Source organism: Bos mutus, chromosome 5, assembly GCF_027580195.1.
Source record: "Bos mutus isolate GX-2022 chromosome 5, NWIPB_WYAK_1.1, whole genome shotgun sequence".
In the NCBI taxonomy this organism is placed as follows: Eukaryota; Metazoa; Chordata; class Mammalia; order Artiodactyla; family Bovidae; genus Bos; species Bos mutus.
Genome location: NC_091621.1, coordinates 107,230,330 through 107,243,228, shown reverse-complemented (window position 1 = coordinate 107,243,228; position 12,899 = coordinate 107,230,330). Strand labels below are relative to the sequence as shown.

At 52.1% G+C, this 12,899-nt stretch overlaps 1 protein-coding gene across 1 annotated transcript; it reads left to right on the top strand.

The window, feature by feature from the left end:
• Positions 1-11,276: 11,276 nt before the first annotated feature.
• Positions 11,277-11,483, top strand: SMIM45 (small integral membrane protein 45). The gene has a single exon (XM_070370080.1). The coding sequence runs from the start codon at positions 11,277-11,279 to the stop codon at positions 11,481-11,483; it is 207 nt and encodes a 68-aa protein (XP_070226181.1).
• Positions 11,484-12,899: the final 1,416 nt, after the last annotated feature.

Sequence of the window (12,899 nt, the reverse complement as noted above, 5' to 3'; positions counted from 1 at the left end):
ACTGTTGCTTCCTGACCTGCATACAGATTTCTCAAGAGGCAGATCAGGTAGTCTGGTATTCTCATCTCTTGAAGAATTTTGCACAGTTTATTGTGATCCACACAGTCAAAGGCTTTGGCATAGTCAATAAAGCAGAAATAGATGTTTTTCTGGAACTCTCTTGCTTTTTCGATGATCCAGCGGATGTTGGCAATTTGATCTCTGGTTCTTCTGCTTTTTCTAAAACCAGCTTGAACATCAGGAAGTTTACAGTTCACATATTGCTGAAGCCTGGCTTGGAGAATTTTGAGCATTACTTTACTAGCGTGTGAGATGAGTGCAATTGTGTGGTAGTTGGAGCATTCTTTGGCATTGCCTTTCTTTGGGATTGGAATAAAAACTGACCTTTTCCAGTCCTGTGGCCACTGCTGAGTTTTCCAAATTTGCTGGCATATTGAGTGCAGCACTTTCACAGCATCATCTTTCAGGATTTGGAATAGCTCAACTGGAATTCCATCACCTCCACTAGCTTGGTTCGTAGTGATGCTTTCTAAGGCCCACTTGACACATTCCAGGATGTTTGGCTCTAGGTCAGTGATCACACCATCGTGATTATCTGGGTCGTGAAGTTCTTTTTTGTACAGTTCTTCTGTGTATTCTTGCCATCTCTTCTTAATATCTTCTGCTTCTGTTCGGTCCATACCATTTCTGTCCTTTATCGAGCTCATCTTTGCATGAAATGTTCCTTTGGTATCTCTGATTTTCTTGAAGAGATCCCTAGTCTTTCCCATTCTGTTGTTTTCCTCTATTTCTTTGCACTCAGTCATGTCCAACTCTTTGAGACCCCATGGACTGCAGCACGCCAGGCCTCTCTGTCCATCACTAACTCCCAGAGTTTACTCAAACTCATGTTTGTTGTGTGATGCCATCCAATCATCTCATTCTCTGTCGTCCCCTTTTCCTCCCTCCTTCAATCTTTCCCAGCATCAGGGTCTTTTCAAATGAGTCAGTTCTTCACATCAGATGGCCAAAGTATTGGAGTTTCAGCTTCAGCATCAGTCCTTCCAATGAATATTCAGGACTGTTCAGTCGCTAAATCATTTTTAATTCTTTGCGACCCCATAGACTGCAGCATGCCAGGCTTCCCTGTCCTTCACAGTCTCTTGGAGCTTACTCAAACTCATGTCCATTGAGTTGGTAATGCCATCCAACCATCTCATCCTCTGCTGCCTCCTTCTCCTCTTGCCCTCAGTCTTTCCCAGCATCAGGGTCTTTTCCTATGAGGCAGCTCTTCACATCAGGTGGCCAAAGTATTGGAGCTTCAGCTTCAGCTTTAGTCTTTCCAATGAATATTCATGGTTGATTTCCTTTAGGATTGACAGGTTTGATCTCCTTGCTGTCCAAGGGACTCTCAAGAGTCTCCTCCAACGCCACAGTTCGAAAGCGTTGATTCTTCGGCATGCAGCCTTTTTTATGGTTCCAACTCTAACATCCACATGTGACTACCAGAAAAACCATAACTTTGACCATACGGACCTTTCCTGACAAGTGATGTCTCTGCTTTTTAATATGCTAAATTTGTCTCCTCCAGCTCAGTTGACTCATTCCTTGAAGCTGCTCAGAACAAAATCTTGGGTCATTCTTGGCTCCTTTTCTCTGCACCTCACAGCCAATTTCTGGTTCTGTTCTTAAAATGCATCCAGAAGCTGACCATTTCTCACCACTTCCACCCCCCAATCAGGAGAAGACGCTGGCATCTCTCATTGGGTCTACTGTAATAGACTTCTCACAGTCTCCCTGTGTCCACACTGATCTCCAGGGCTACTGGCTATTCTCATACAGCAATCAGAGTCTTCCTTTTGAAAGAGAAATCAGAGCAGGCCACTTCTCTGGTCAAAACCCACTGGTAGTCCCCCTCTCACTCAAGAGAACATTGCAAATGCTTTACATGACCTTTGAGGCTCTGTGTGTTCTGGCCCTTGACAGATTCCCCAGCCTCATCTTATGCCTTTCTCTCTTTAACACCTGCTCCCGGAGGCTTCCCTGGTGGCTCAACTAGTAAAAAATCCACAATTTTTTGCACATTCTGCAATGTGGAAGACCTGGGTTCTATCCTTGGGTTGGGAAGATCCCCTGGAGAAGGGAAAGGCTACCCACTCCTGTATAGTCTAGTCAAGGCTATGGTTTTTCCAGTGGTCAGGTATGGATGTGAAAGTTGGACTTTGAAGAAAGCTGAGTGCCAAAGAATTGATGCTTTTGAACTGTGGTGTTGGAGAAGACTCTTGAGAGTCCCTTGGACTGCAAGGAGATCCAACAAGTCCATCCTAAAGGAGATCACTCCTGGGTGTTCAATGGAAGGATTGATGCTGAAGGTGAAAACTTCAATACTTTGGCCACCTCATGCAAAGAGTTGACTCATTGGAAAAGACCCTGATGTTGGGAAGGGTTGAAGGCAGGAGGAGAAGAGGACGACAGAGGATGAGATGGCTGGATGGCATCACCAACTCAATGGACATGAATTTGGGTGAACTCTGGGAGTTGGTGATGGACAGGGAGGCCTGGCGTGCTGCGATTCATGGGGTCGCAAAGAGTCGGACTGAGTGACTTTCGCTTCATTCACCAGGACCTTTGCCCCTGTGGTTCTGGCTGAAACGCACTTCCAAATAGTCACTTGGCTTGTTTCCTCACTTTATTCATGTATCTGCATCAATGTCGCTTGAGCAGAGGAGGCTTTCTGAATGACGTCGTCTAAAGTAGCGAGCGTGGGACTTCCCTGGTGGTCCAGTGATGAAGACTGGGCTCCCAAAGCAGCGGGCCTGGGTTTGATCTCTAGTCAGGGAACTAGAGCCTGCATGCCGAGACTAAAGACTCTGCGTGCCTCAGTGAAGATCCTGTGTTCTGCAACAGAGACCAGACACAAGTAAGTAGAAAATAATAATAAAATAAGGTAGCAAGCCCTGGGATTTCCCTGGTCGTCCAGTGGTTAAGACTCCAATGCAGGGGTCCTGGCTTCCATCCCTGCTTGGTTAATTAAGATCCCACATGCTGTTCAGCTCAGAAAGAAAAAAAAAAAAAAATATATATATATAGCAAGCCCTCCTATAATTCCTCTTTCCTCTTTTCTGCTCAGTTTTCTCAAAAGCACTTCACATTGCTTACAAATGTACAGCATCTGAGATTTTGCAAACTAATAAACTGTTTCTATTCATTACGGTTTAGCAAAAGTCTTTTCATGGATGCTGCAGGAGACATGGAACTCCTGGGTAACGGACAAAGGCCATTATTATTACTCATGGAAAAAGCAGTCGCTGATCCTTTATTTTTGTGTCATTTTCCCCCATGTCCTCCAAGCCCTGCAAAGGACCCATTGTGTTTGTCTGTCTACCTTGTGCTTGGCATTATGGGAGAGGAGCACAGAAGTTAATACTGCTTTTATAGTGAGTGATAAGCATGCTTGTTCTTTTTCCAGGAGGAGATGTTACCTCATCCTTCAACATTGCTTGTTATAAACACAGCCCTGAGAAATGGCCTGGGTAGGCAGCTTTCAGGGCCTTGCTCTCTTGGCTTGCCCAGCAAGAACTTGCAGGGACTCAAAGCCCATGGCAGATTGCTTCTCCTAACAGTTATATAGTTACCGGCTCATTGTCTCTCCAACTAAAGTATAAAATACAGAGGACAAGGATTTTGTCCGTTTGTACATCCAGCACTTTAGAGAGTGCTTGGTGGGGACTTCCAGTGGCTAAGACTCTATGTTCCCAGTGCAGGGGGCCCAAGCTGGATCCCTGGTCAGGGAGCCAGATCCCACATGCTGAAACTAAGGATCCTGCACTCCTCAGTGAAGACTGAAAATCCTGTGTGCAGCCAAGATCAATAAATAAATATTTTTAAAAGGAAAGCCTTTCTTATTCATATAATAAAAATACTTTTTAAAATAAATAAGAAGTACCTACAACTACAGAGTAGTTGCTCAATAAATATTTGTCGAATGAGGCCCTTAGAGAGTCAAGGAAAGGCTTTGGACCCTGCTCATCATGTTCCAGGGAGGGCTGAGCTGAGACCCATTCAGTCCCACCTGTGCGGAGTGCCTGCCTGGGCTGGGCCTGGTGCTGGGCTGACCCAGGCACAGAGGTGTCCTTCCTGTCTCTGGAGTTTTCAGGGTGGACAGGCAGATAACCGCAATGAAAGGCAGCATAGGGGCTGAGAGTCACCCTGGCAAGCAGCTGGAGCCCCGATGAAGGTGCGTGAAAGCCCCCCTGGGATAGCCCCCCCGGGGAGAGCCCCATTACACTTTGCTGACTGTTGGCTGAGGCATCAAGGCAAGTTGATGCTTGTCCCCCAGGTAGCGCCATAGAAAATGGTGTGTAAGATCCATCCTGTGATGAAGGGTAAAGATTGGCAGGAAACCCAGATCCAGGCCTGGAAGTTCTTGTATTAATATCATCAGAACCCAGAACTGGAATGGCCATCAGAGACCCTCTGGGCCAGTGTGTTTTGAACTGACTTTTGTGGAACCCTAGGAATATGCTGCCTCGGTGTGGGTGGGGCACTTGTGAGGGGCAGGGGGAAGCTGAGTGGGTGGGATCGGGCAGCCTCTTCCCACATTTAACAGAAGCAGCTCTGGCTTTATCTCTATTGCACGCTGAGCTTCCCACCAACTTTTGTGTGGGACTTCCCTCGTGACTCAGTGGTAAAGAATCTGCCTGCCAATGTAGCCAACAAGGGTTTGATCCCTGATCCGAGAAGATCCCAGAACTAAGCCCGTGTCCCACAACTGTTGAAGTCCGTGTCTTGGAGCCCATGCTCCACAACAAGAAAAGCCATCCCAATAAGAAGTTTGTGCACCGCAACTAGAGAGCAAGCTGGTGCAGCTACCAAGACCCAGCACTGCCAAAAATAAATGGATAAATAAAAATTATAAAAACCTTTTGTGTGAATAAAGAATCACATGACTGAAACAATATCCAAGGCCCATAGATCACTTTAAAAAAAAAACAGATTTATTAATGCGTCATCGACACATAATAAGCTACACATATTTAAAGTGCATGATTTAATAAGTTTTGACATAAAGATACACCCAGGAAGGCACCATCCCAATCATTTTATAATGAGCATATCCATGACCTCCAAAGTTTCTCTGTGCCCCTTTGTCATCCTCCACCACCTCCTCTCTGCCCTCCCACTCCGAGATGAACAGCACTTTGGCAGCTTTGCTCATCAGAGTCCAACATTGGAAATGCCCCAAACATCCTTCCGCGGTGAACAGATAAACAAGCTGTGGGGCGCTGATACAGGCAGCAGCATCAGCGGACTGAGCATTGTGCTGAGCAATAGAAGTCAGACACAAAAGAGCGTGGACTGTGAGATCCCATTTATGTGAAGTGCAAGTCCAGGAAAAACTGATCTTTGGTGACATAAATCAGATCACTAAGTGCCTGTGGGAAGGTGGTGTTGACTGTCAAGAGGCAGGAGGGAACTGTCTGGGATGATGAAAACACCCTAGACATGATCTGGGTGCTGATTGCAAAAGTGTATACACAGGTAAAAATTCATCACTATATTTTACCGGCTTCAGTTGGGCTTCCCTGGTGGCTCAGATGGTAAAGAATCTGTGCAATGCAGGAGACCTGGGTTCGATCCCTGGGCCTGGAAGATCCCCTGGAGAAGGAAATGGTAACCCACTCCAGTATTCTTGTCTGGAGAATCCCATGTACAGAGGTTGCCTGGTGGGCTACAGTCCATTGGGTTGTAGAGTCAGACACGACTGAGCAACTAACACTTTCATACCTTATATCTTAATAAAACCCCTCTGGAGAACTTCCTTGGTGGTACAGTGGATAAAAATCTGCCAGCCAGTGCAGGGGACATGGGTTTGACCCCTGGTTCAGGAAGATTCCACATGCTGGGAGTAATTAAGCCTGTGTGCTGCAAGTACTGAAGCCTGTGTGCCTAGAGCCTGTGCTCTGCAACAAGAGATGCCACCGCAATGAGAAGCCTGCACGGCAAGGAAGAGTAGCTCCTGCTTGCTGCAACAAAGACCAAGCAGAACCAAAAATAATAAACATTAAAAATTAATTTTAAAAGTCTTTGTAAAGATGTGAAAGTCGCTCAGTCGTGTCCAACTCTTTGCGACCCCATGGACTATCCAGATAAAAACGAAGATCATGGCATCCGGTCCCACCACTTCATGGGAAATAGATGGGGAAACAGTGGAAACAGTGTCAGACTTTCTTTTTCTGGGCTCCAAAATCACTGCAGATGGTAACTGCAGCCATGAAATTAAAAGACGCTTACTCCTTGGAAGGAAAGTTATGACCAACCTAGATAGCATATTCAAAAGCAGAGACATTGTTTTGCCAATAAAGGTTTGTCTAGTCAAGGCTATGGTTTTTCCTGTGGTCATATATGGATGTGAGAGTTGGACTGTGAAGAAGGCTGAGCGCCGAGAATTGATGCTTTTGAACTGTGGTGTTGGAGAAGACTCTTGAGAGTCCCTTGGACTGCAAGGAGATCCAACCAGTCCATTCTGAAGGAGATCAGCCCTGGGATTTCTTTGGAAGGAATGATGCTGAAGCTGAAACTCCAGTACTTTGGCCACCTCATGCGAAGAGTTGACTCATTGGAAAAGACTCTGATGCTGGGAGGGATTGGGGGTGGGAGGAGAAGGGGACGACAGAGGATGAGATGGCTGGATGGCATCACCGACTCGATGGACGTGAGTCTGAGTGAACTCTGGGAGTTGGTGATGGACAGGGAGGCCTGGCGTGCTGCGATTCATGGGGTCGCAGAGTCAGACACGACTGAGCGACTGATCTGATCTGGACTATCCAGTCCATGGAATTCTCCAGACCAGAATACTGGAGTGGGAGCCTCTCCCTTCTCCAGGGGATCTTCCCAACCCAGGGATCAAACCCAGGTCTCCCGCATTGTGGGCAGATTCTTTACCAGCTGAGCCACAAGGGAAGCCCAAGAATGCTGGAATGGGTAGCTCATCCCTTCTACAGCAGATCTTCCCGACCCAGGAATCAAAGTGGGGTCTCCTGTATTGCAGGCAGATTCTTTACCACCTGAGCTATCAGGGAAGTCTGAAAAGATGTCAACATCATTAAAAATAAAATCCCTCTGGAAACTCAAACTCACTCCCCTTGGATATAGGGGAGAGGACCGTTGCAGGACTCCCAGGTGGTCTCAGAGCTGGCAGACTGTGTGTGGAATGGGGTGGGGGACCCAGAGACCCAAAGCCACCTTACCCATGGCCATTCCCACCTGCCTGTCCTCAGTTTCTGGGAGTGGACTCCCCAGGGAGACAGCTCCTCGGAGCCTCTTCCCCGCCCCGTGGGCTTCCGGGGCTGCTCTCTCCTCCTGAGACAGTAACCACTGCTGTTCATGGAACGCTCACCGGGCACATGAAACTCTGCACACACTCTGTCTATAGCACAGGCAGGAGGACCCAGGCATGGGCACGGGACCCCCTCCCACCCCCGGCCCCTCTGGCTTTGTCACTGAGAAGGAGAGGGTAAGCCACTGCACCTCTCTGGGCCGAAGCTGTGTCATCCCCCAAATGGGCTTTAACACCCACCCAGATGGAGGAGCAAATGAAGTGATGTGGGGGCAAGGCCTTGGCATGGCCAGGGGGGGTTCGGTGCCTGAAAGCCATGACCACCTCAGGCTGCACCCCAGCCCGGGGGCTCTGGGGCTGGTGAGGAAGAACCCAGCCCCTGCGAGGGAGCCTGCAGCCCAGGCTAGGGCTCTGACCCTGGCATTGAGACTTTCTTGCCATGTGACCTTGGAGGACCAATAAATGAGTTAATATAAACAAAGCACTGAAGCAGTGCCTGGCATACGATAAATGCTACATTGGGCCAATGTGTCCAGACTCTCAGTCTTGGTTCTTCCCTCTTTAGCACATGACCCTCATTGGCTCTATTTGCTATTGCTTTGGTGTTCCGCCCCCATGCCAGGGACCCCAATCTCTCCGTACCCTCAGACGACAAGCCTCCCAACCGTCCTAGTTATGATGGTCGGGGCCGCTTCCTCTTGGGGCCCAGCAGCCTGCTGGGTGACTCCTGTCCGTCCCCAATTTATCCTGCCCTGCCTGTCATCTCTGCACCACGCGCACAGTGCGGGGGATCCAGAAGAGAAGGCTGGTTGCCAGGGCAACGGAGGATAAAGCCCTTGCTCTGCCAGGCTGCTGATTGGCTGAGGCGAGTCCCACCTCCTGCTATCCTGAGGGTGGGGGACAGAGGGAAGGGTCTCTGATGGGCGGGGAGAGGTACAGGCTGCCCAGCCCAGGACCGCCCCCCAGCCCAGGCAGAGCCCCTGGGCCTGAGAAACTGTCTCCCGTGGGGGGCGTTGGCCTCGCCCCTTTCTCTGCTTCCCACACCCAGGGCGGCTGCAGACGGCAGCATCTCTGGGGACAGCAGCTACGACTGAGTCCACGGGCCGACACTGAGCTGCTTGGGCTGAGGCGGCGCGCTCAGCCCAGAGCCCCCGCCCGGAACAGGCTTCTGCAGGGCTTGAGGTGGGTCTGCGGGCGCGGGGGTTGGGCTGCCAGGTGGAGAGGTGCCAGCGGCTTAAGAGGCAGGGAAAGGAGGTCTGCAACCCTTGCACTGTCCTGGATGGGACTTTTGCTGGAATGGGGGCTAGAAAATTCCTTATAGGTCATCTGGTAACCCCCATCCCTACCTCGTCATTGTGCAGGGACATGCTGAAGTTCAGAGAGAGTGAGGAGTGACCCAAGGTCACACAGAAGGCCAGTGGAGGTTTTGCTTCAGCTGAGCCAGTCCTCTGAGATGCCAGGAAAAGGTCTGGGGTCCTCGGTTGCCCCAGAATGCCTGGGATTTTCTTTACAGGGCTGGAAAGGGTGGGAGGCCCAGACCACTGCTCCACGGGCCCACAGCACTGCGGCTGAAACGGCTCCTGCTCTGTCCAAGTCCCCCATCCTCTTGTTTAAGCTCAAAGGAGCCTGGGGTCCTGGGTGGGCCAGGGGAGGGGTCATGAACCTCTCGGCCTCGGTCAGGCTAGTTTGGAGCAGCCTTCCTGCTCGTGGGTCCCCTTCTCCACCTCCCCCAAACCCAGGCCACACCAGCAATTCAGAACCCTCTCTTTGGCTCTCCAGAAAGGCAGATGGTTAGGAGGACAGGCTCTAGCTCCGACTCTGGGCCGTTAGCACACTCTTCCTTTTATTCCCCGGTGGAGAGAATAGGGCACCTCGAGCCACTGCGGTTCGGAGCAGCCAGTGGGGACCCTGGAGGGCACGGGAAGGCTTCCAGGTGGACGCAGGACTGGGGAGCAGCACCCTTCCCTCCCCTGGGGTCACAGCCCTTCTCGGAGACCCACCTGGCAGTGGAGGGACAAGAGGGCTGGGGTCTGGAGCCCAAGGTCTGAGAACCTGGGGCTTCTCCTCAGCCAGCCCTGGAGGTCATTCTTCCCTCCCTAGAAGACAAGGTGGGCCTTCACTCATTTCATTCAGTTCAGGTGTCTTTCCCCATCAAACCTCAGGACATCGCTGGGGGACTGGAGTCCGACTCCGTGACTCGGGGCAAGTTAGCGAGCTTCTCCAGGTCTCAGTTTCTTCATCTATAAAATGTGGACAATGATACTTAGCCCAGAGACCTGCTGTAAGATCCGTGACTCCATTCTGACCGTGGCCTCCCTGCCCGGCAGGCAGAGGTGGGGCTCCTCACCCTACCCCTTTCTCACACCTCAGGAGCCATCCGAAGGTGGATGAAATGGGTCCTGATTTGTCCCATGTCTGGAGAAGATAGTCTGTGGTGTGGCTTTTGAAGTATGTATAGGAGTTTGCCAGATGAACATGAACACAAAGGACATTCCGGGAAAATGAAAGCACATGCAGAGATGGAGACTGCATAACATGCAGGCACACGCAGGTGACTGACAAGTGGTTCCCTCTGGTGGCGTGGCGTGCAGATGAGGCTGGCATGGTTGGCAGAGAGCAGGGGTGGGCCACTCTAAGGAGCTGGATACATGGAACACTTGTGAATCACCTTAAACCTGCCAGCTTCCATTTCCTGCTCCCCCTCTGGTGCCCTGGAAATAACATCAGCTAGTATTCATCGCCTGGAAAATCCCATGGATGGAGGAGCCTGGTGGGCTGCAGTCCATGGGGTTGCTGAGGGTCGGACACGACTGAGCGACTTCACTTTCACTTTTCACTTTCCTGCACTGGAGAAGGAATTGGCAACCCACTCCAATGTTCTTGCCTGGAGAATCTCAGGGACGGGGAAGCCTGGTGGGCTGCCATCTATGGGGTCACACAGAGTCAGACACGACTGAAGTGACTTAGCAGCAGCAGCAGCAGTGTTCATCGAGTGCTGATTCTGCACCAGGCAGCATGATGCTAAAGGAACTTTAGGCACTGTGTTGTTAAACATTCACAGAGACCTTAAGAAGTGGGTCCTACTTCTATGCCCATTTTACAGATAAGAAAACTGAGGCTCAGAGAATAGGAACAAAGTACTATGTAGCACTCAGTAAGCATCAGGCACTGGTTCTTAGCACTTTATATAAATTATCTCTTTTAACAGTCACAACAGCCCTATAATTTCCCATTTTTATGGACATGGAAATCAAGGCCCGTCTTTGGGGGCTGCTGCCTGTGTCCACACTCTTATAATTATGACATGGGGCATGGGCCTGAATTCGGGAGCCTGTGCAGACCTTGTTGATATCAACCAGGTCCCCTGGGGATGGGTGGCTGTTCACCACGCTTTTATCAGGCGACACCTGGCCAGGATGTGCGGGTGGCTGGGGACCCACTCATCTGTGAGGGGCCTGGCAAGTGGCAGCCTCTGCAGACGTCAGAGCCGGGAGAGGGGGCTCGGAGGACCGCCCGAGTCGTCCTTTAGTGAGAGCTCTGAGAGGTCAGTCACCTCACCCGTCCCCTCAAGTCTCTGGTTGCTGTCTCCCCTTCTACCCGGGACAATGCTGAGGCCCGGAGTGGTTAGGCAACCCCGGCTGGCCTGGGGCCACACGTTCTACTGAGGGACTGAGGCATAGTGGGCCCTCCGCTATAGGCTTCCTTGTAGAGGGGTGAGTAGGAGCTGGGTGGGCCCCTGGGTGTGCCTGCTCAGGGGCCGGGGTGCTGAGTCACTGCCCTCCACTCTCCGGGTGTTGGTCTGCCCACCTGCGAGGTGATGCTCTGGCCGCCTGGCTCAGTGAGGACCGCGGGTGCCCCCTCTGGGAGGGAAGGTGGGCGGGTCGGTGGGTGGGAGGATGGACAAGCCGCCCCTCTGCTGGTTCTCACCGACCGTGTCTCAGCAGCCAAGGCCGCCGCGATGCCGCACTTCCTGGACTGGTTCGTGCCTGTTTACCTGTTCATCTCTGTGCTCATCCTGGTGGGCTTCGGTGCCTGCATCTACTACTTCGAGCCCGGCTTGCAGGAGGCGCACAAGTGGCGCATGCAGCGCCCCCTGGTGGACCGCGACTTCCGCAAGACGCTGATGGTCCGAGACAACCTGGCTTTCGGGGGCCCCGAGGTCTGAGCTGTCCTGTGCTGGTGGCTGTGGGGGATGCCCTCTCCCTCGCCATCCAGCCTGGAGACCCTGGGGCAGAGGGAGGCCACCCCTGGTCCTCCGGGCGATCGCTCTGCAGCCTGGCTCCTCCCAGGAGGAGGTGCTCCGGGAGGACCCCAGCTGTGCAGGGATGGGGCACCTGGAGTGCCTTGAGATGTCGCTGCTGCTGATGGCCCTGGGCTTGCTCTCCAAGTCAAGCCGGCTCACCCCATGCCTGCCCTCCCCAGCTCCGGGGACACCATCCTGCTCCTCCCAGTGCCTTTGTGCTGCCCGGTGCTCCTGGCCCTCCACCCAGAGCCAGGCACTCTGCCTGTCATGAGCCTCCAGGTCTCCCATGTCCCTTCTGGATCCTGGGTGATATTCAGCTCCCGACTCCAGCTGATGGTCTCGACCCTGCAGCTCCACGGGCCAGGCTTCAAGGCTGCTGCAAGGAAAGGGCCCGCTTTGGAGGGAAGTCAGCTTAGGCCAGCCCAGCTCTACCACTCTGGACCCAAACAGCGTGGATGAGTGTGTGTGATGGGGTGTGCCAGGGGCAAGACCACAGAGGAAGGAGGTGTGTGTATGTGTGTGTGTGTGTGATGGAGAGAAAGTTTGGGAGGAGTGAGCAGCCTTGGAGATGGCAGGGTGGTGGGGAGAAGCATGTATGTGTGAGAGGGATGGGGGCCCCAGGCAGGGTGGGAAGTGGGGGATGGAGTGAGTTCCGTGGGCATTATGGGGGCCACCAGCAGCAGTTCCCGCCCCCTCCCTTGGCTGGACTCCCCCCTTTCTCTCCTTTCCCAAGACTGAGGCTGCCGGCAGGCGCCCTGCCTTCTCTCCTGGTCCTGTGCCGTTCCCCCCAAGCCCACCCTGGAACCCCCTCCTACGTGGAGCATCCCCCTTTCTTTTTGGACATCTATTGGCCACCTGCCTCACTCCCCTCCTCTGGGGCTTCCACCTTAATTTATTGCAATAATAAAGACTCCATGACTATCTCAGCAGGACTGTCTCATTTCCTAAAAGTAGGGTCATGTCTATCATCTCACCGGGTCCTCATAAAAAACATAATAGTTCAGGGACTTCCCTGGTGGTGCAGTGGATAAGAATCCTCCTGCCAATGCGGAGGACACGGGTTCAATCCCTGGTCCCGGAAGATCCCACATGCCATGGAGCAACTAAGCCCATGCACCACAAAGTCTGAGCCCACACTCTAGAGCCTGTGAGCCACAAATACTGAGCCTGAATGCTGCAACTACTGACACGTGCGTGCCCAGAGTCTGTGCCCTGAAACAAGAGAAGCCATCACAGTGAGGAGCCCAAGAACCACAACAAAGAGTAGCCCCCAGTCGCGGCAACTAGAGAAAGCTCGTGCCCAGCAATGAAGACCTGGTGCAACCAGAAACAAACACA